This window comes from Mastacembelus armatus, chromosome 5 (genome assembly GCF_900324485.2).
Source record: "Mastacembelus armatus chromosome 5, fMasArm1.2, whole genome shotgun sequence".
In the NCBI taxonomy this organism is placed as follows: Eukaryota; Metazoa; Chordata; class Actinopteri; order Synbranchiformes; family Mastacembelidae; genus Mastacembelus; species Mastacembelus armatus.
The window spans coordinates 5,377,292-5,402,022 of NC_046637.1; the positions used below are offsets into that span (position 1 = coordinate 5,377,292).

Here is a 24,731-nt window from a genome sequence, read left to right on the forward strand (position 1 = left end):
ATAAGGTAACAGACAAAAGTACAGAGGATCTTAAAAGCTATGTTAAGACTAATTGGAAGCAAGTGCAAAGCCTTTAGAACAGGATTTAGGGAGTAATTTGAGGCCTTTTCTTTGTTAAAACCTTGGCAGCAGTATTCTGGATGAGCTGTCATTGATTTATAGACATTTTGGTGAAACCTCAGAGCAGTTTCCGTAAGAACAGTCAAGTCCACTTGTAAGAAAAGAATGGGGGGAAAAAATTTTCTGGATCTTGAAGTAAAAGAAAGACTCTTACCTTTGCAATTTTCATTAAATGATACAGTGATGTAATTTTAATTTTTTTAAAAATTTAAATAATTTTGACACCCACTGATTGTGTGCTGAGATAATGTAAGTAATGGTGAACTCTTTTTGCTTTCTTGGACAAATACCTTGATCATGATGGACAAATTTTGAATCATCCAAAATGCAGGAATAATTATAAACTTTAACTCTCAGAATTAACATCTGTTTATAGTCTGATGTCATTGGCATAACATAAAGCTCAATAGGCAGTGTGGATGACCCAGTCTTTTTGTGTCATTTCCTGCAAGGGTACTTAGGAAAACTGAGCTTTTATGTAATTTTTCTCTGGCACATACCCATTTTTGCATATCTGCCTGTTTGGTAATTTTGTGGCACCAAAGAAATTTGTTTGCAATGATTTATGTATGCTGACTGGGTGGCACACTGCTCATTTTGGACAAAACTGCCTTCACATTACATTACTTGGCAGAGATACACACAGACTTTTCCAAAATGAAAAACATACAACTTTCAGTTATATCAAGTGTCTCCTTTATCTGTCTGCTACACTTTTTCTACTGCAGATTGATATATGCATCAAAATGCACCTCCATACTGCCAAACATTACCAATATCATCCAAATGAGTGGAATCCTGGCACCTGGAGTTCTGAAGAAATTTCACTTGATTTAGTCTATGTGATGTATGAACTTCCCACAACAACTTGTTGAATGCCTGGTCTTTTATGTGTAGCTGATGAAACACCTGTAGATTCATCACACAGCAGCAGAAATGACATCTATGTTTTATCTAGTCTCTATTTTAAATCCCTGGGCATGGCATGATGATCAGATCAGGAAGTGTCTAGCAGTGAATACTGTAAAGTTTTTCTGAGCTAGATTGGAAAAGTACAGTACAACCTACAGTACAACAGTTAAATTATTCAAAATAATACAGTTGGGCTCTGTCAAATCTACTGTACCAGGACATTTTTTATTAAATGCTAATTCTAAACTCTCTTACATCACATGAAAAGGATTATTAGAGTGAGTTTTCAGTTTTACATTTTACAGTCCTATCCATATAATCAGTAATTATAAATAAATTACCTGACATACCACAAAAGTTGTTTTGTTGTTGAAGAAAGTATTTTTAAAAAAAGTTCACATATGTGAGATTTTTAAACTCAGGGGCAGAATCCTGCATGGGTTCAAAGTTCAAATCTGTCTTTCCCAGATGGGGAAACTGAATACGAACCAATCTGATACTTGCAATTACCTCGAATAAATTCCGGCTCTGACTCAACCCATTAATGTGAGACCTGCTTGCTTTACACACTGCTGGCACAGTGTGGATATCTTGACTAATTATTTAAATCTTCTAAATAGACTAGCAGATCACCAAACCCCATTTTGTATTTGTTTAAAGATAGCAGCTATTCAATTTCTTGTCTTTGGTTGAAGGGCTGATTTAGTGTGTATTTGTTTATATTTATTGTATTTTAAAGTCAGAAATCAATATTTTCATATATGCAGAGGAGACAATGTTATTTCAGACCACAACCTCTTTCCCTATGTTGCTGCTTTTAAAGTGAAATGGGAAATAATTTGATTGCCCACCCTGATACCAGCTGCACAATAATGCATTCCTCCCACTGATAATGTATTCAGACTCTCTTCCACATTGCACCTGGCTGTGCCCTGTGTGCACCAATGCTCGTAGTTACCAAAATTGCAAAAAACTGTCTGTGTGTCCCTTTGCTCAGACTTGCATTTAGGTCTGTACCCTATTTCAGGAAAATAGAGGCCATAGTCACAAATGTTCTTATCAAGCTTGTAAGCATTATTACCCAGTCAATAAGACTCCCTAAAGCAAAATTTACACATTCAGGCATACAACTATGGCCTGTGGTTTTGACCTGGTGGCTGAATATAAATAAACATAATAGATGGCTTTTAGGTATTTTGTTTTCCTAAAGGCTATTAAGTCATGCATTACTTACAAGACCACAAAATACAATAATTAGACCGTATGTTAATGTGGAATTCTTTGTTTACTGTCAGCAAGGGAGAAAGATTTTATCATGGTCATACAGTTGTCACAGATGTGCTACAAGTCATTCGTTCAGACAAGCAGAGCGAGCAAGAGACCTCAGAGACTATTTCCAGTGCTTGTATTCTTTTGTGATAAAAGCTTTGCTAAACTGAATGATTGGATTGACTCTTGTCTGGCGCTTCGCAGTAACCACAGATGGAGACTACTCACTTGTTCTGAATTACTTGTAACTCAGGAACACATGACCTGACAGGCCGACCATGGTGTGTTGCCTTCAGTTTAACTTTGGTTCCTTCTAAATCACGCCATTGGCACATTGTAGGGCTGCTTTAAACTTCCTTGCTTTGAGTGGTATGATAATAATCTAGTTCTGTATCAGTTTACAATGGATATGCTGGGTATTCTGAAAGTTGTTAACATCATGGACTTACAGATAGATTGATGTGTGCTGGCTTTGGCTAAAGAATTAGTAGAGATTTAAGATCATGAAGTAGCCTCAATCTCTGTTCTGATCATGAATAATTCAATCTGTTGCAGAGTGAATTGTTGAAGTGGCCATGGGCCAAAAGAAGATTTGAGCTGGAAACTGATAGAAAATCTTGATGATGGCTGGTGGATGGTGGGTGGAAAATTTGTCTTTGAAACCAAACAGACAAACCAGGCAGCAAATTGTTCACTACAGATCTTGTCTACTAGAGATGACACAAAACCAGTTGTGGCAATTTTGTCAAAAATTCATCCTTGAAGATTCTCTCATCATCTCATTTTATCATGAGAGGTGAAATGCTTATACATAAACAAAACCTAACATATATCACACTTTACATTTCCAAAAGATGGGTGATGTGCTGTATTGATAATATTTTTTTTTCTGAACATGGAAAGTAAATATCCTGTCTGCACAATATCCAACATTTTATGAGGTGCCAGAATGAAAGCTTGCTACAGAGCTGGGACTCCACCTAAATCAAATTATGCCATAATGGAAAGTAGGTGCAGCGATATCTGCAACCTCATGTGTGCCAAAGTCAATATGTTTGTCAGATTGCCCCTGAGCAGAGCAACAGTGCTCCATAAATGATTCCTTGTTCCATATAATGAAGACTCTTTCAGCTGGCTGTAGCTGCTGGCTGTGACTTTGCCCGAGAGCATATTCTCACTTGTTCTATCCTATTGTGACTGAATGACTGTGGAATAGAAACAGGCTCACAACCTGACTTACAATTATAGCTGTGCTATTTCTGTCAGGACATACGAGGTTGTCTCTGCCCCCATGTTTCTCTTCTGCTGATATGAAAACAAATGTAGCTAGATTTGTTAAGGCAGTTGTGACTGATTTTGTTATGTCATCAAAGCTCTTGTAATTTATAGCCATGGTGCCTTTTATTTAGTTAAGATGGATTGTACCATAAATCTGTCACTGATATACACTCAGTTGGCAGTTTATTAGGTACGTTCTTGTATACCATGAAGACGATAATGTTTAGTTTTTGTGAAAACTGTTTTAGTGAGGTGTTGATTCAGCTTTTTGGAAAGTGTAGCTTGTGCTGCTGTTAAACTATATTGCATTATACAGACACTTTAAGTGATTCAGTTATTTAGCATATCCTCAGTGAAATAAATGAGGTGGTACAACCTTTCGTAGCAAATCAAAAGTTTCCATGGCTGCTATCAATAAGAAAAGCTATAATACTATGACATAAACAAACAAAGACATATCCCCACTGGCTTTAAAAGTAAAGGCCAAGAGATGATCTGAATGTCTCCAACATTCAGTGTTCTGTGGACAGTAATGTGTGGCCACAAATGGAGTTACCTGACATATGGGCTACATTATTCAGTGTATACGTTATTTGGCCACAGGGAAAGATATGTCAGTGAAATGAAACATCAGATTTCAGTCATACAGTTGAAAGGCATTCATTATGGGTAGTCCAAAAACTATATGAGATGATATTTTACCCAAAATGTATTACACTGCTCTCAAAATGGCAATCACATATATCACTTTGTCACCAAAACAACAAACTGTCTCACCAGATTACACTAATCCATTTGCTTTGCTTCTCGCCTGTGCTCCAGCAGTCTATAAAAAACGTCTCTGCATTGTTTCTGAATCTGTTGTGCCATTGAACAACAGCTCCTTTATGTTACCATTAACAGTAATTTGAATTTTTCCTTTCTAGTGTGGATGCACTGATTGTTTGTATTTGCTACATATTACTGCTTAATTTGTGGACAATCTCAGAGTCAGTAACTCATTTTGACAGGTCACCTGCTGTGATATCACTCACTGGCTGGTGGCCATGTGTTTTTTTTTGTTGAACCAGTGGAAAGTAGTGTAGCTGCAGTTTAACAGCCTATGATATTCTCTTTGAACCTAATGGTTAATTCTTCATTTTAATGTCCATACTAAGAACCACAAATTCCTGTTGCCGTTTGGACAAATAATTATGTAATACATTGCCACTGAATTTTTCAGGCTCCTTGAAGAGTCATATTATTAATGCCCAGACTACACTTATATATGTGACATCAACATGATAATACTATAATCCAGAAAGAAATCAGAGCTTGCAAAGCACTAATCTCAATCATTCAGGGCTTTAAGGAATCAGCTTCAGTGTCTTTATAACATAACACCTGCAAGAACATGTTCTTGTTCCAAGCAGTTCATAAGTTCCATGTTTTAACTGCACTGTTTTATATTTAGATGCCTCTGCCGTTGCCATATGAGAGAGTAAATATGAAACACCAAATTATTCAGCAGTCAATAATAGCTTTGTTCATGCATGTTACCCTGGAGAAGCCACTGGCAGTGTGTTGGTGGGTTGGTCTGTCAATCTCAGTCTCTTATCATTGTAAATGAACTATGTATTCCAAAAACACTAAATTTGTCAGTTTCAATCATCATAATAGTGTAATATTGTTCTCTTCAAAGAAGTGGTGTGGATCTTTCGGTATGCATCAGTTTTGCAGTTGAGTGACTCTGGAAAATGTTGTGCCTCCTAACAGCTGAGTTGAGTCACGAATAAATCATCTCGATATTAAGAAAACTGACTTCACTGACATAGACATTATAAAAAATGGGAGTGGTTTGCATAGGCACATCTGTCAAATGGTGAATTGCTCGTTTTCCCTGTGAGATATTACCTTGCCAGTTGTGGTACTGTGGCAGAACATTTTGCATTGATTAATATGTCATGCTGACTCCTTAAGCTTCCATTTGGTATGAACAAAACACCTCACAATCCCCTCTAGATGACCAAGAACCACAAACTTTTAATAAATCCAACATTTTCTGTTTTATTTTTTTAAATATGCAAAAAGCTTATTTAATACCTCATTATGGATTATTTTGTCAGTAGCAAGCATCCTGGCTTGATTAAAGAATCTTAGACCATAGGCCATTCATAATTCTGCCAAGCTAGAAAGTGCTGCTGCTTGCTTTTTTCCACTGTTGTTTTGAGACAGCAAAAAATTCCAGTATCTTGAGATTTTACACAAAGAGCATACAATGAATCGTTTTACCTGATTTTACATCTAGTGAAATGCACTGGTTCTAGGTTTGTGATACTGACCTTGTCCACACTCAATAAGAAATATTTCAACAGATTTTAAAAATATTCCTCACTGTGACCATCATGTCAGTCCTGGTTTCTTTAAAAAGCTTTGTCAGAAAAGGTAAGAAACTGAAATTACAAGGCTAAACAACAGGAGAGTAAGATAAAGAAGAAGAGATATATTTGACAACATTCAAAAATCCCTGAATCAAAACCATAACAAACCATCAATGTAGGTCATAAATTACTGGGGCAGAATCATAAATAAGGCAAACATCCATTTGATCAGTGAATGCATCACATCCTGTTCAACCCTGGAGCTTTTCTATGTGAATGGGAACCAGATGTTTCAGGGCACCTCCTCTGATTGGCTGTACCTGTATATTTTGTATAGCTCACTGTATGATGGATGTTCATTGTGTAATATACAAGTATACTGTACAGGCGCAATCTAAAGACCTTTATTCCATGAAGGGTTACTTTTTACTGGCTAAAAATAAAGAAAATATGGTACCTTAGCAAGGCAGCACAGCAGCATGGTGATTAACATTGTCGCCTCAGATCCTGTTCAACCTTTGCCCTTTCTGTGTGGAGTTTGCATGTTTTTCCCAAGCCTGAGTGGGTTTTCACAGGATACTCTGGGGTTAGGATTAATTGGTAACCAAGCCAACTCAAGTCATTTTTTCTTTATATAGTACATTTTAAACAGCAGAAGTAGCACCAAAGTGCTTTACACTCATTGAGCCTAGATACAACAGTAGCCTAATTAGCAGTAGCTGATATGTTGCACTAGTAAGTACAAGAATAAGTAAAAAAAAAAAAAAAAAAGTGTGAATGCAAGTGTGAGCCTGGAAGGATAAGTGGTAGGTCGTGGATGGACATTACCTTAGCAGGGTTCTACTCAAACTTTGTTTACTAATGCTTTTGATTAGGACCATGTTTAAATTCATTTTATGAGTAAAAATCTCGCAGCATATGTCCTGAGGTTGTTCAGTCTTTCCACATCTCTGAATTTGTTAGGACAAAAAATGAGCTAGATCTAATCTTGCAAATAGGATACATCTACATGGATACAGACAGTCATGCAGTCACATTAAATCACATTAAATATTTTCGTCTTTGAACACAAACATGTGCATATATATATGTATTCATGCAAATTAATATTTAGATACAAATGCATGCACAGATTCACACAGAATACCTTCACTCCCACATATACAGACTTGTAGAGACCAAACTCCAGGGTGAATCAGAGCAATCTGGTCATCCTAATTATGGTCTGCTGTATGGGAAACTGGTGAGGTACTCAAGGAAAGCTGTAATCAAAACCTCAGGCAGCAGTGTGCTGCGATGAAGTGGCTCTCTACATGTGTAGTTAATATGAAGGCGTGAAATCGCAAATTCATGACCTTTGAATGTGGTGTGCAGTAGCCATCAGGCCAGTCCTAGTCTTTTTCTGTCTCTATGCTTTCTCATATTGAGAGAAGTGTTGCAGAGGTCTTGCCCTGCCTGGTATTATTGGGAACTGGATCATTATACAAGAAATCTGAAGCGGCAGGTGCAGTGCAGCATGGCACAATTGCTTAACCTGCCTTTAGCAAGGGCCACAACACATACATCAAACAGCAGACCATGACTTTATAGCTCATCCCATTTTTTATCCTCATTTTATGTGTATGGCTGAATGGAATATTACGTAGAATTTTAATAGTGTTATGGCTAGGCCATACAGGCCCCAAAACAGGGCATATACTGACTCTTAACAAGGCTCTTATTTTTTTTCCATTACAGTGCTGGTCAGTTGAATGACTGTCAGTGAATGTCATTGAAATTTCTAACTAGTTTAACAATTAAAGACACCCTTGAAACAAAACCCACCACGTCTTGAAGCAAAAGCTTTAGATTTAATTGCGGATGTTTGCCAATCTGCTGAGTGTGAAATAATTCTAGTAGAAAATGGGATTTTTGGCTGCACTTACGTGGCAAAATTAGTTTCCATGTGATGTTATGACAAATTCTATGAACAACCATATTCAAAGACTCACTTGTCAAAATAGAAAAATGATACTCAATACTTATAGGACACAATTCACCAGCAGTGAAAGATAGCAGAAGATATCTACTTATTTAGCACAGACAAATTTTAGAAGCTTTACAATGAATTAATGATCAAAAGTTTAAAATTGGGAAGTTGAAAACAGGGTTTCTTTATGTCACAGAGCGAGACCAGGATGGTTGTCATCATTTCTAGTGTGAAAAGAGCTGCTGCACCATGAGAGTTCAATTTATTTTCAAAATGAAAAATGTTTTCAGTCCCTACGTAAATCGAATATTTTCTACGGTCAAATACAGAACCAATGCATTCATGAATATTTAGGAATTGGAGCTGTAATGTGACACTATGAAGTAATCAAATGTTATTTCCATGCTAATGGTGGATTTACATTTGTATCACATGTAGAAAATGCTGAGAGGTGTTTTATTGATTCACTTTTTCATTCATACATTATATTCATTTATTCATCCATGCATTTATTTACACTTTAATTCATTTATTTATTTTCTTTCCTATTTATATGTTCTTTTTAAAAAGCAAAGTTACAAATACACTTTTGATTACTGGAGCAAGGTATCAAGGTAGTGTTTCTGACAGGATGTCAGGTGTCAAAGGATTGGATTTTTTTTTTTTTTTCTTGATGAACAGAAAGCAGGTTTTCAACCAGCTTTGCAAACTGATTATTCATATCTTGGACTGTTTGATAAGATCATTTTCGTCAAACCTTTGCGGAGTATAGTACACTGTAAATAGGGCGTATTTATCTTGAGCTTTTGATTTGAATCATCATAGTGCATCATGTAATCACCTCTGAAGCAGGCAAACAAACAAAAAGATAAGATAAACAAAACAGTTGTATGACAAGACAAAGCAGAGAAAAGTGCTTGGATCAACAGGCTAGGCTTAGTCCTTTGAGAAATTAAATCAACTTTGGTTTGTGGATTTTATCTTTTTGTGAGGAGGAGTGTGAATATCAGACATAATATTTGCTGCACCCAGTAAATATTGAAAGATGCACCACAGAAATGAAGTTGAGAAAAAAACAGGTGCAGGAGAGGCCACCTTCAATGCTCATAACAAAAATAGACAATGCCAGCAATAGCGTGGGGCTCTCATATTCCCAAAATCAATCAATTTTTTAAAAACAGGCTAAAAACTGAGATTTGATAGAATTTGAACGTTTAGTGTTTTATTGATCATTAGGAAATGATTTAAGCAAAGAACAATCTAATATTTAAATTTAAATTCACTGAGTATCAGTAATTAATTGCAGTCAGCCATAGTTGGGGGACAGTGGTCTGGCAACGGGACCAAAAAACCCTTCTCTGTTGTCACATTTTATTTCAGATAGGTGGAGATAAGTAGCATCTTTTTGTAACATAGTCCTGCCAGCTTCAAGTCTGAGAAGAGAACAGATAAAACAGCACAGGTAGAAATCTTTCATGTGAACAAATCAAAAAAGTCTTATAAGTGTAAAAAATTTCTCTTCATATAGGCCCCATTACTCATAAGAATAATGGTAAATGGAAAAATATATGTTTTATAGTCCTAAATGCTTAGAGTACATGACACCAATCTGCTATCCACAATATGTTAAGATGTGGTGGTGGTGGTGGTGGTGATGAAGGAGGAGAGGAGAGGACCCAAATACAGGACAAGGTTCTTTATTTTGCCTGGAATTACCAGGCACGGGCATAAAACAAAAACTAAAAGCTCTCCTCGAACAAACATAAACACATGTACGTTAAGTTAATGCTCCAACAAAGAACAGAGAAACTCGGGAGATCTAAATACACTCAGAACCAAGGACTAATCTAACACAGGTGAAACTGATCAGACGAACATGAAACTAACCAAGATCAACACAAGAGAAAAACAGGAAACTAATCAAAATAAAAGTCCTAAACTAAACCTCACTCCACAACACAATATTTTTTTAATCACTAAATATTTGGTAATTACTTTTTTTATCGCAAAACACACCATGTTTGAAAAATAAATGGAAAGACTTTCACAGCTTTTCTGTTTGATTCTAACAGAGAATAATGCTGCAATTTATCTGTACTTTGAACATTAATCATCAACAATAGCACAATTACACAGTAGAGTAGTACCATAAGGTTATTAAGCACACAGCTATCACATGACTACTACAGTACTCTATACATCATTATGTTCTCTAGCACTCACTCAATCTGGCATATGAACAGTGGTTCAAGAAAAGTCCGGGCCCATTAAGAGCTTTAATGTGCTGCACAATTTAATGAACACTGTTGAAACATGCCATCAGCTATAAGTCCCCCCCCCCCACACACACCTTTTTTTTTTTAGAGTGGATTACTCACCAGAAAAAACGTATCAATCAAATCCAACACAAGGGACATTACTCACACTTGATGAACCTTTTTTATCCGTCTAATGTGTGAAGTTAGACACTTCAAACGTCCCCTTCTGCCCATGTCCCTAAGGAATGGACTGACACTGTGGAGTGCACACTGCACTTGGTAACTTCAGTGCATTTTTTTTTACTTTATTTCATTTTTTCACACAAGAACACACTGTTAACCAATTAGTGACTAAGGTTTAAAGTCTTGTCTTTGCTTTGATCAGTACAGTGAATATAGTGAATGTAATGAGCACCGTAACAGTGGCAGAACAAGGCATTCAGAGTTTTAGACAGACAGATGTCTATTGAGAGGACGTAGTATTCAGAGCTCTGGAAACTTATGAATGAAGATGTGATGTGTAGAATGGGACGATTTCTCTTTTTACTACCCATGTGTGCTGTTAATTACCAGAATCATTTAATATACTTTTTCTAACAGAGTGAAGTGTGTTCATAATGTGGACAAACTACAGGTTGCCCCATATGGCTTAATTTGCAGAACCAAATGATTTGTCTCACACTTTTTTGCAGTTTCTCATGTAAGAACTTGCAACTCGCACCTAAGATTGCACATCTCCACAAGTGACTAAATGGCCATTCCATATGCCGCCTCCTGCTCGCCATTATTCCTGTTGCTTTCTGCTGCTAACTATTCAGGAGAGGCAAAAATGCCATAAGTGTTTTAAAACAATCATCGGTAGACTGTTCTGAACTCGCTCATTAGAGATCAAATCTTGACAGAGACCTAATCTCATCAGTGAAACAATATGAAAACTGCAAATCGCTTTCGCTGTACAGGCGGAATTGCCGAGATAAAACTTGAATAATTTGACATGAGTTGGTGGGTGATAGTGTGAGTTAGTGGGTGATTGGTACACTATGGCTCCTGGCGGTTTTTCAGTGATTGTGATTTTCTTGGACATTATTTATAACCAAAAACAGTAGGGAATAAGAGCTCATGCCCAGACGGAGCTTGTTTGAGTTTAACTCTGTTGGATGCTAAAACAGAGGAAAAATTTAAAAAAGCAGGACAAAACTGAGAAAGTCACAGTAGAATTCAGTTTGGCATAAGCAAGAATTCAGCTGTCTGGTTTGGATTTACACCCTTTCCAAGTTTTTACAAGGACACATTAACATGACCACAGTGCTTCTCTTTTATGTTTTAAATAAAATATTTGGCAGCTTCTGTGCACTGTGAGATAGACTGAGAACATAGAAACACAGCAGAACTGCCATATTATTTTTTAAGCTCAATTTTAACAATGGTGCAGCAGCTTTTAAGTGCACAAACACATTATTAATGAAAACACATTGATGTGTGCATGCATACATAAGACTTCAGTTTGCTGCCAAGAATCAGCTAAAGGAAGAGCTCTTGAAATGTCAGGACAAATGGTAATATGGCTGCATTTATAAAGCACTTTTATACCAAATGCTTTACAATTTGCCTTTCATTCATCCATCCGTAAACACACTGCCCCAAGACAGCACCTAAATATCGTCAGGATATCCTCAATTGACCAAATAAAAATACAAACATTGAACACAAAGGAACTTTTAGTCGTGTTCAGCTTCAATGTGCATGTGATATTTAAAATTCTCAATTTGTGAATATACGAGACAGGCCCATAGTTGCTGCTGATCACCTGCTGTTCAGGTATAAATAAATAATTGAAGCATAGTCAGTATAGTCTCCTGAAATGATTAAAATAGGTGACATTGTTGTGGTGTAGACATAGTCTTTTTTTTTTTTTTCAAAAACAAACTCTTTGGATGCTATCACTCCATTCAGCAGCCCATTATCACTTGCTGTCAGTAGATCCTTGCTTACCTATTAGAAGGTTCAGAACTTCATTATCATCCCATGGACCTTTGTTGTCAGAGAGTTAGGTTTTGGAAAAGATTGCACTTTGGGTTAAAATGGTCCTCATCACAAAAAACAACACTGCAGTGTGAAATGCACCACTCGTCTGTGGGAAAGTCTAGTGTTTTTTGACCCAGCAATTCACCCCACGCAAACTTCCTCCCTGTTAACCACTAGAGGACACATGGACCACCAGTGCACATGTGTTGATGTCCTGAGCACCTGAGACTCATTCATGACCATTGTGTGACAACACTTGGTGACCTATCATACATTGTCTATACATTTAAGGATAACTGGCTGCAGGTTGGTGACCCCATAACACAGTAATTACACAAATTAATTGCCTTTTGTGTGATCAGTATATTCCACTATATTAATATGCACCTGTCTTGAATACCTCGACTACATATGAAGAGAATATGTACTGTTTTTTTAATCAAGCAAACCTCTTGATTTTCTTCAGCCATTTATACCTTGAGTTACCAGTGAATTAATAATTTGGTTCACTTCGTTTCAGATAAAAATATTATGAAAAACTCTGTGATAAGAAATAAGATGTAAGAGACATAAGATTCTAAGAGTCTAAAATAGACATATCACGTCAATTAATGATGGCACCGAAATGTGTTTAATAGCTTAGAAAATGATTGCTTTTGTGCTGCATGCCAGAGTGATGGCAATTTTAGTATTTGTGCAGGCTTTCTGAATAGCAAGAGCTTCAGGAGCATGCATTGTTTAAATGCACATCTTACAGATCAAGTAATATGCTTAAACTTGAGTCCAGAATAGGTCAAATATGTCATAGTAGTTAAAGTCATTTTGTTACATTTTTCTCTCATTTCAAAAAGAGAAATCCTTGATGCCCATTTGTCTTGGTCATAACTGTCCCATCAACAACCTTTTCATATCAACTTGAAATATAAATTCTCCTTCCTGCCCCCGAATGCTGTGTATACTATATCGACATTTGCGGAGCTTGTGGCTGTCTGGCTGCAGGCATTTGATGTAGATTTTCTCAAAGATGACTTTGGGGATTCTTCATATGGTCTGGGGCCAGAACTGAGAATTGAATGATGGATACTTCACTACCTCAAGTGAGTCTCTTCAGCCTCATATAACTTTACAGCCTCATTTTACCCCCTTGGTCTGTAAATTAGGTATAATAAAAAGAAAAAGAAAAAAATATCACAACAACCACACTGATCAAGAAATGTTTCTGTGATGCCCCAGACTCTGGGGATCTTAAAGGTGCAACAATGTCAATGCCTTTTGAATTACCAAGTTGCCAAAAGGGGGATGACTGAGGTTGGAGAGGGACAGAAGTAAAAGGGCCAAATTCTAACAGATTGCCAACCCTAAACCTTTCCCCTTAAGCAAAAAATGGACTTTAGGGATGAGGGTGTCAGTCACTGCATAATTGATGCTTGGCTGTGTACAAGGTGAGTCCCATCTACCACTGTTTGCTATTTGGGGGACAAAAAGAGTTTTCTCTTTTGTTCTGTCTCAGCTGAGCCTTCAAAGTGTGCTGGCAAAATCCTCTCTTCTGTCCCTCTTGTCCTCATTATAAGCACAAAGCCCTAAGTCCAAGTCAGGATTGCCCTTAGAGAACAGCAGCCTGCAGAGAGACTGGAGGAAGCCATATGCAGTCATGACATACCATATTTCCTGCCATATGGGAGCAGCACAAGAAAGAAGAGCTCAATTATGTCCAAGCTCCGAAATCTTTTTGTGCTGACTGTTCTGAATAGCACTGTACCATATATTAGGTGTATATTGGTGGTGGTGCAGACCTCTGAGGTAGACCACAACATTATGTCCATTAGAGAGTAGGCCACTTGCTCAGTAGTAGCTATTGCTCAGTGATCCATCAGTGAAACCATATGTTTCCCCAGACAAGGACGCTCACACACATTTCTCATGCTCTTAAACACACAGACAGACCCAAGCACACAGGCATGCAGTATATGTGCTTGCTGCATTTTCAGCAGCATCGGTATGATTAATGGGCTTCGGAACTGGGGAACTTGTTCAGTGTGACACAAGCTTTTGTCTCTGTGTGTCATCTCCTTCCTCTTTCTGACAGCCACCAGAGTCTCCCTCTCTTCACTACCAACCACCACTGGCTGGTTGGCTGGACGGGAGGATGCGATATGAGCTGACAGCACAGTAATAACCCATACAAATTAACAGGGTGGTGTATAAATGCAAATGCTAAAAACACAATAGAAAAGTGATTAAAAAGCATTTCAGTGCTTTTTATCTTGTGGTGCTACTCATGCTAGGGAACAAAAGCTTTCAAAAGGAGCAGGCTCAGGTACCGGAGACTCATGCCAGGCCTTATGTCTTTTTCCCACTTGAGAGGTCTTTGATTGTTTTTCAGGCAGCCTTCTATCTCCCCCACTGCTACAATCATAGTCCATCCAACTGTATGATTTCTCAAAAAAAAAGGCATATAAGCATTTTGACAGCATTTCATGTTTCTCTCAACTCAAATGAGTCTGGAATGTTTGTTTTTCTGTTTCAAGTAACTCCATACATGTGTATTTGAAAATAACTGTTTCACATGCATGGTTATGTGAATCTGCCCCTTTACACCAACATGAGTTTACATGCACTCCTCTCTTAGGAACAATCCTAGCCTTTGAGCAGAAATAAAATAGCAGTGGGACGTATGTTGCCAAGAGCTGGAACCGTAAAATTTGTTTTGTTTTTTATGATTCCAGAATCATATCCTCAAGCATAGAAGGAAAGTTCAGATCATAGAACTGGCTTGGGAATGGACCAATTAACTTCAATTTTAGACTCCACTGGGATGGATATTAAGTAAAAAGTCAATTAAATTGACATTTTGAATTTCAAGTAGGCATGTCTGTTTCTGCGATTTGAAAGTCTTACATATATCTTTGGGAATAATTACAAATCACACTCAGTAGCAGTTAAACATTATGCAGTCTTACTCTAAAGCTTTCATTGTTTGTACGTACTAATTAGGTAATTGAATATTAGCCTAAATGTACCTGACTTTGTTTTGGTGGCATTGGTGGAAAGTTGTAGAGACTGGAAACAGTCGATGGAGACGATGGAAACAGTTGTGCACCTCTTGTATTGTATTGTACACTACCTGCTCAGCGTCTCTGAGGAAGTCACTGTATCCTTCCCAGCTGTAGGGCTGCTGCTTTGTAACTAACACTGACCTTTGTCCTCTCTTGAGAAAGTTTCTCTAAAGGACTAATAAAAAAAATCCTACAACTAAAAACAGTAGACAGAATCTTGAAAAATGTCCAACATAACCTTAACACATGGTGTTTTCCAGCTTTTTCCTCTCCCTCCATCTGTGTTCTCTCTTGCTTTTGTCACAGATCTGCAAATTAGAAATCTGTGTGATATTTTCAATGCAAGAGGAGGGAGACAAGTTTTAGATGTTCTTTGGTGTCCACTTCTGTCTCTTTCTGCACTATTATTTCCAATTTCAACTCTAAAGAACATCTCCAATTTTGGTCATGAAATTATTTTGCATTTTGATGACATTGTGTCATCTCAAGGGCCTCTTTTAGTGCAGCTTGAAATATACAACCAGCTATCCAGACTACAAGGAGATAGGCCAGGGTCTTGCAGTTTTCATTGTACTGTAATTGTACATCCTTAATTGTTAAAAATTAACCCAAATAAATTACCATGTTTATAAATGTTGAAATAAATTAGTTTTTGATAGCTTTATTAAGAGACATTTCTGCAGCGGGGCATTCAGAACCAGTGCTCTTTTTCTGACTAAATGGCATGAATTTACATGGGATAGCTGGTGATTCAAGCACAACTCATGCATAAAAACAAATATGCAGTAAACAAATAAGAAAGCAGCAATAGCAGACAATTGTGAGCTGTCTGAATCTGGAAACATTAGCTAAATGATTGCACTAATGTTCCATTTGTGATTGCTACTTAATTGTACTTTTAGCTGAATGTTGCAGCAAAGATTAGCTGATGTTTAGGTTCATCAGCCTTTATCTGTAGGAGGAACCAGGTCATTTGAAACTAAACCTGCAAAGTAATTTTAGATTAGATTATTGCAGTTTTTTGAAACTGTATTTATTGTCATTCTATCCATTTTCTGTACCCACATACAGTATGTAGTTTAGGTTCACCATCAATCCCAGTATGCACTGGGTGAGAGGCAGGTTATACACAGACGGTAATTTAGAATTCCAAATTAATGCTTGTTAGAACAAAGTGGCAAAAGGCATAAGTTTGTTTTTTATGCAGTTGGTTCTATAAACTGTCATGAAAGTAAGTGCCTGCTGATTGTGCTACGATCACGCTGCAAAGTGAAATGCTTGGTGCTTATCATCATTTAGCTTGGTGAAAGCATCCAAAATTCATACAGATTACTTTTGGACCCTTGGGCTCACAATAAAAAAGTACAGCTTCATCAAGTACTTATCACTGAATTACTGTCAGTGAAAGTAAGCCAAGGATGACCTTGGTGCCTTTCTTTTGTGATCCTCCCCACACACTCTGCCTCTTCACTCTAAATAAACCCCCAGAGATGTGGACTCGAGGCCAGGGTGCTTAGTACAGGGATGTTGGGAGTGTTTCTTGTGAGTCCAGCTGTCTCCAGAGTTCTAAATCCCTTAATTATGGAGGCCAGGGAAAGCAGCCTCATGGGAGCATTAAATGTGCTTCTGTTCTGCACATTCACCAATCCTATTTTCATTTTTTTTCTTTTTTTGGAAGGATAGCAGGGTAATGGTGCTTGAGGATATAGAACATGAGGAAGTGGTAAACGAGAGATGAAGGGAGAGATCATTATTGATGTAACTGGCACAGCAGTACTACTGGGGACAAAAGGAAATAAATGCTGCTTTTAATGCAGCATTGTGCAAGTACATTCTGTAAAAAGAAGGAACAGCTCCTGGGACTGCAGACCTCACATTTGTACTCATTTGCAGCGTCCTGCTTTTTAGGTTTCCGAATTCATATAATATAATGGAACAAAGCCAGCAGTTCATTCAATATATATTCTGCAAAGCAGGTAAAGGTATTTCAGGATTTTCTCCTATGCAATAAATTGTATCACTGTCAAGTGAAAATGAAAATTAATTTAAGGAAGTTTCAACCTGATAAAACATTTTTTCAATCACCTTTGAAACAGTTCCCTGATCCCGTGAGGTTCAAGAAATTACTCATACTAAGAAGGGAGGCCTAATCCTTAAAGTAAAGTGAACAAAAATTGGACACAGTGGAGTATAAGATATAAAAACCTTTTTCTTTCCCTCTCGAGAACCAAACCAACAATATTCTACACATTGCCCAAATGATTCCAATCAGTTCTGAGGTAAAAAGAAAAAACCTGTGTGGCAATCAGAAATACATTTGCTTGTATCTGTGCGTGCGTGTGTGTGTGTGTGTGTGTGTGTATCCCTGCAGTTTTCATTATTCAGAGGAAAGAGAGACAGAGTGCGGAGAGGATTTGGAATTTTTATATCTATACTTGAGTCTTTTGAGTCTTTAAAGAAGCCTCCAGAAGAATGTCAAAGATATTGACATTTCTTTATTTTTTTTTTCCAAAAGTTTCTATACTTTTGATATGCTTTTCCCCAAGACTTATATATTGTTTAGAAAACTTTACGGTGGTTGCTTTGTTATGTTTTGATTCATACATTTCTCTCTCCCTGTTTTGTATGAGCACTATAACTGTACCAACATTCTAGGCAATAACCTTGTCAAGTGAGAAATTTAATTATTTATCTGTTTTTAAATGATTGGTATGCAGGTCTCAGTAAGTGTTTGCACTGAGAGGCACATGCCCCCATTTAACACACTCAACAGACAGCTTAAAACAAAGAACTGCAGCACAAAAAACAAGGGAAAGAAATTAGCTCGACCTTAAACAAGTGGGCAAAGAGAGAGCTGTAAATAAATAAGGTATGTGAGGCTTAGACTCCATCATCACAGACAACCATTATAATCCTGGTTGTGTTTGCAAGAAGTGTGTTGTGCACTGTGGGTTTGGCTTTAATCATGTCAAATATTTCACCAAGGCTTATTGCTGTCTTTGGCTTTGACTCACATTAGTTGGCCACCCACCCACAGGGCAGAAACAATAGAGTGTCATGATCGATATGCAGCTCTCCTGAACTAACTTGTCCGCAGTGTGAAATTATTTAGCTCAGCATTTAGAAGGTTATGTTAGTGGTTTTATTCTAACTATACAAAGCACCTTGTTGCTGCTTTGGAGAAGTACTGAATAGATTATCAATACTTATCAGTCAAGTGGAAACTTACTGTGACAGTATTTTGAAACTAATGAGACTGAATTTCATGAGATCAAATTTGTCTAAATTAAAAGTGTTGGTTGGTGTGTTAAAACGTGTTGTTTCTGCAAAACTATCTTGATCTTTTTTGTGTTTACAGCCACTAATATTATAAAAATGAATCATGACATAAACTGTCATATTGCAGCACTTAAAGCACTTTGCAGCCCAAAAAATTGACGATGGTGTTAGGAATATATTTACTGGACTCCACAAAGCTTTTACAAAGTACAGTATAATGCTGTTTTATGGAATAGAACAATCAATATTACAAATCTATAAAGCTGGATTGTTGTTTTATTGTCAGATTATATGCTCTGTATATTGGAGCAACTTCACCATAGTGGAGGCACTTCATCACTTGACACTTCTTCTGTGTTGAGTGATTGAGCAAGATTGGTCAGGAACAAACACCTCTGACAGCTTATCATATGCCAGGTTGAGACAGGCTTGTCGGTAAGCTAATGGAGTGTTCCAAGGTTAATTTACAACCATATGAATCCCATCAATAAGCAATTAAGAGGTGTGGAAACACAGAGGTACCCAGACCAGCAGCTAAATCCCCACCAACCCCCACCTGCTTTTAATCTATTAATTGCTGTGGCATGTCTGTTTAAAAATTACTTTGAGATATCCACGGAAAACTGACACATGAAAAAGGCACCATCCCTCACATCCTTTCTAACTAGCTTATCTGCCCTAAAGTGTGGCTCGCTGATTTAAAAATTGTGACTTTTTGAAAAGACTCTTCTCTCACGCACACAGTTCTTGATAGATTTCTGATGATTTTCATTCTGATCAGCAGCTCGGGTCAAGTGAAGTATTCTTCAAATATTCTGCTGCCAAATTTTGAGGGAAATATTATGTCAGGGAAGTATCCAGTGCCTTTTCATGATGATGCATAAGAAACCTCATAGGGAGAAGGTAAGTAAGTATGCAGAACACATTTTTAAAAAACTCTATCACTATTGTGCAGTTCTCACCTTTTGTATCTGGTCATCATGTGCTACAGTGTTGTTAGTTAAAACCTGCTTGTTGGTGTTTACTTCAATCAGCCACAACACGTTAATATTTAAGTCACCGTACAAGGAACTGGGGTACTGCATGTTGAACAGCTGATTTTCAGGGTATGCAGAAGATTTCTATTCCTTACCTCCTCCTCCCAGTGCTTCTCTATAATACTTTGAAGTCTCGCTCACATGTTTTCCCTTTACACTACCATGACATATTTGCTGGGATCCCTAGAAAGATTCAGATGGAGGGTTAGTGATATGATATGTATGAGATTTCTGCCTTATCAGCTTCATCCGACTCACATAAACCCTGGGGAGTTTTGAATATATTGTCCCGACAATTCAGTTAAGTGGGGATTTTCTCAACAGGTTCTTGCTTTCTTTTGAAAATAGATACAGTAGAGAGATAAAGCAGGTCTGAAGATTTGTTTCAGTCAGTTTTATTTTAAATATCTGGACAGAAGAACATTGCTCTCTTTCCTCTCGGTTGCTCCCTATTCTGCTGTCAGTGTTGCCAGTGCTCCACCTACATGTATAACCCAAAGATGACACTTCATCACAAAACAGCTCCTGGGATACACTGATCTAATGAAAGTTGATGTTTTCTAACAGTTTAACAGTATGTACGGTTGCATTTTATGTCTCTCAAATGTGTTGGGATATCATTTCACAAAGCCTCTCTCCTGTTCTTCACAGCACCTCCAAACAACATATCAGTTGTGGCAGAGAATACTCCAGCCCCGTTCAGTCGATACCAAGCCCAGAATTTCACTCTCGTCTGCACTGCAAAGGGGGGAAAACCAGCCCCATCGGTGAGTAGCTGTTGAAGAGACGTCATGCTGCTTGGCAACTGGGGACCTGCACACAGACCCCTGTTGTTTACAAGGGAAAATAAACTAATGGTTTTTGTTTTGCTTTTTGGGTTTTCTAAGATTTAGTTTGTAACATTCTAGCAAATTGGCTCTTCAAAAAGTATTTCAGAAGTTGCATGATAAAAGCACAATTCTAGATCTTGATTTCTACAGCAATCTGTCTTTATTTTCTAAAGAAAAATGCTAGTTGATACTAGCTACATACAGGCTGTGCCATGGATAAACAAACAGTGTATTCTGCAGAACTGGTACCTTTGTTACAGACTAACCTATGATTGATTATTAGCACTAATTTGGTCATGTAGTAATGCAGTCATTAAAAAGGTAGAGCAGATTTAGGAAACATTAGTGTTATTGATGGCCACATTCATGACAATTAATTTAATCACAGTGTCATAAAGGAATGATTGCACACACTTATCACTGCACACCCTCATACATGCACATGTATGTGTGCAATGTTCCCAATGTGTACATTGGGAATGATTGCACACACTTATCACTGCACACCCTCATACATGCACATGTATGTGTGCAGTGTTCCCAATGTGTACATTGGGAATGATTGCACACACTTATCACTGCACACCCTCATACATGCACATGTATGTGTGCAATGTTCCCAATGTGTACATTGGGAATGATTGCACACACTTATCACTGCACACCCTCATACATGCACATGTATGTGTGCAATGTTCCCAATGTGTACATTGGGAATGATTGCACACACTTATCACTGCACACCCTCATACATGCACATGTATGTGTGCAGTGTTCCCAATGTGTACATGCACAGGATCAAGCATGGAAAAGTAAACACACATACATGCACTTTTCTCTCAACTTTCTGAAGTGCAAGACAAGGTCTTGCAAATATGCTCCTGTGTTTGGTGGCATATGAGTTTGCTGACTCTGTTTGAGAGCAGTCGCTTGCTGTTTGTTCTGACCTGGTCATTAATCATCGTCCATGCATGTATGGTAATGGACTCCAGACCCTGAGCTCACCTATCTCCCTCAATTATGAGCCCAGTGAGAGGTGAATACAAGGTGAATATGATTTCCGTCTCTCAGGCACTTCCTGATCGATGGTGTCAGGAGTGAGGTTCTCCCCTCTTGTGAGTTCACAGGGAACCTTAAGCCATTAAATCTCAGCACTGCAGGATCTTTTTCCAGTGTTTAATGGAAGAAAAGAGATCTGAAAGGTTTCAGCTGGTCAGTAATTCTGGACTGTCTCTGTGTCACTGGCCAAGTCACATTGCTGATAATTAGCTTTGCCAATGATTCAGCAAGCAAATGAGCAGAATCACTGATCAAAACAAAAACTACTCCATTCACCATTGTATTTATATTGCAGACTGCAGGAAAATGATTTGCCATAAAATATAAATTGATATTTAGATGAGATTTAGATATTACCTCTGCCTGAGGCTTTTTTTGCTGCACAGACAGTTTAAGGTAATTTCATATGAGCAGTTTTATCACAAACAAATGTCTGTTTAAGAAGCGATGCAATTTAAAGGAACAATCTGTTTCCTTTACTAAAACCATAATTCTATCCTTTCATAGTAAACATACAGGTTGAGAGAAACTGCTAACATTTCTGCTATTTAAATATGAATGCATAATGCACACATGACACATGGGCAACTATGAGCTTTGACATACACTAAGAGTCAGTTTGATCAAGTTGATTATTTGTAAGAGCATGTTAAAATGAAGCAGATTTGGAGTTTTGCTGTGTTTTGCTTAGGTGACGAAAATGGTGCACTGAGGAAACAGGAAGTTGTGAAGTTAAGAATGGTGCAGGATTTGGGCTATTCAGTGCAAGAGGCATTGTGTTACACAATATGTCAGTATAATAAAAGTGATGTGCTGTAACTTAAGACAAAGCAATATAACACTCAATATATAAAAATTGCCAGTAATGGACCAGAGCCTGGAATTTATTTAAAATTATTGGACATGTGGTTTGTCCTTGTATCAGACATCTAAGATATTGTGAATCCTTAACTTTGATTTGCTTTATTTTTCTCAGTTCGTCCTTGGGATCCAACAACCTCCAGACATGTTTTAAAACAAAATACATTTACTAGAGCTTCTGGACAGTACGCTTAGGGAAACTAACATCATCCTAAAAATAACAAGACACATTTCCTACGTTTTCAGTTCAGTTTGGCTCATTTTGTTTGAGAAGAGGCATTTTGAAATTCCATCTTAGCACAGACACAGAAACAACACTGCTACAGTTTAAAAGTCCTGCACACCCACACAGGTGTTCTCAGTCATTCTGTTTGAAGTCGGGTGGAGCTACAGTACGCTGCAAGTTTGCTAATGTCACCAAACTTCATATATTGTTTTTAAAAAATCATGAAGGCAAAAGTTCTTCCACCCTGGTAGATAAAACAAAAAGGAGAGTCAGATGTTATTCAAGCACAGTTTGTACACACCCACACAGTCCTGAGAAGAGGTTTAATGAGCCAGTCTAAGTGAAAACACCTGTGTGTGTGTGTTTGTGTGTGTTTGCGTGTGTGTACCAGAATTGTGAAGGGCCTTTAATGTTCCTAGTGCTCACATAGCATGAAAATGATTTGCTAAAATTATATTGTGTGGAAATGTACTTCTGCAGTAGCCCCTACATCTTGTACTTTGTGCTTGGATGACAACAAATTTTGGCCTTGCTAAGTAAGCCGATGCAATATATTTCATAGGAAAACAATTTGTTTACAACTGGAAAGATGCAAGATGTGAAGTCGGTTCTGCCAATCCAAAGAAAGTGAGAAAGAAAACACATTTCACTTGAAACGTTACATTGCATCTGTGGGGAGTTGATCATGGCCTGTCAAAGTTACCTTGTACTGCTGGACTAAATCAAAACTCAGTAAACAAACTCTGACAGCTTTCATGGATGCATTTTAGAAGTCTAGTCTCACAGGGATCGCCAGTCTTGCGAACTTCTCTTTAATCTCCTTTGAGATCTTACTTATATGGAAAATATTAATTTGTAAATAAGACATTTAGGAAGTAGAGCTTGTGTTCATATATCATGTACATGTGTACTCTATGCTTTGTTGCTTAAATGTTGCTAAATGATTGCAAAATCATTTATACACAGTTTATATGCAGAACAGAAGTTGCTCACATAGTGTTATATTTGACCTAATCCCCATTCAGTTTTAAAATTGAACACAAGTATCACATTTAAACTGTGAGGATTTTTTCTATTTATTTTGACCATGGTCATGCAGGATAGGAAAAAAACCTCATTACTAGGTTTGTAAGTATTCTCTTGAATGTTGCTGCTTTGGCCCAGTTATGTGACTGCAACTTCAAACGGCTTCCTTTGCTTTTTGATGAAACTCATTTAGTCTTTGTTGCTACTGCTGCCCGGGGGGCTTGTTGCAAAATGAGCTGTTGTCAGCTCTATTTTCAATGTCATATCAGAGCAAGCCTGGTTTGAATAGTGGCTCACAATTTACAAAGAAATTGGCCTGATTTATTGAGCCACCTGGTAAATATGACAAATATGTGTATTTCTCACATTAAACTATCTGCGTTTCAAGTATATTATACTTACATTTTTTGTGAGAGTGAAACGAATGAATTCTTTAATGGATGGAGTTTGAAGCTTGTATGGCATCCATGCATACATGGATTTAGAATAGAAGAAAGTCTGTATTCACTTTACTCTCAGCCCTACAGCAATTTGTTGTGCTCCATATCTGTAGCCAGTCTCTATCTAAATGAGATTTACAAAGGACACTGAGTGAAAGCTGAAGCTAACGTTTTCAAAAAGGTCAACAATAAACAGTTAGTCATAAATAATTTCAAAACCTGCAATAACAGCAATACTTTTTTGGCCATTTGGCTGCAGGGGGATCAGATCACAATATCGACACATCACCTTTTAATTTCATATAGTGAGAAAACCTGTACCAGTTTTTTTTAGTCTTATTTATACACTCAGGAGCTACAGATCAACATTATCATTCATTTGGAGTCGTGTCTTTGGCCACCTGATGAATGTGAGTCACGGACGACCCCTTTTACACTGTCACCTTGTTTTCACGTTGTCCTTTGATACATCGTTGTTATAAAATATCTGTTATAGATTCTTCAAGGATTTAGGTCATTTTAATGTCATTTGACTCGTATTTCATTTTCCCAGGCATGAAAAATGGTTCTATTTCCTGCTGCTTGAAAACACAGCCAAACAGGGCAAGCACTGCTTAAACTATGGCAGAGAGAGAGAGAGAGAGGGTATAATATCTGCAGCTACATGGAAGACCCTCACAACTGCTTTCTCTCACAGACCCATCTGTAGCTGAGTTTGATAGACAG

At 37.6% G+C, this 24,731-nt stretch overlaps 1 protein-coding gene across 1 annotated transcript in view; it reads left to right on the forward strand.

The window, feature by feature from the left end:
- igsf21a (immunoglobin superfamily, member 21a) overlaps positions 1 to 24,731 on the forward strand; it is a 150,240-nt gene that overhangs the window by 103,385 nt on the left and 22,124 nt on the right. The window contains exon 6 of the mRNA XM_026307456.1: positions 20,215 to 20,330. Coding sequence (XP_026163241.1) covers positions 20,215 to 20,330 — 116 coding nt within the window. The remainder of the gene's footprint in view (positions 1 to 20,214; positions 20,331 to 24,731) is intronic.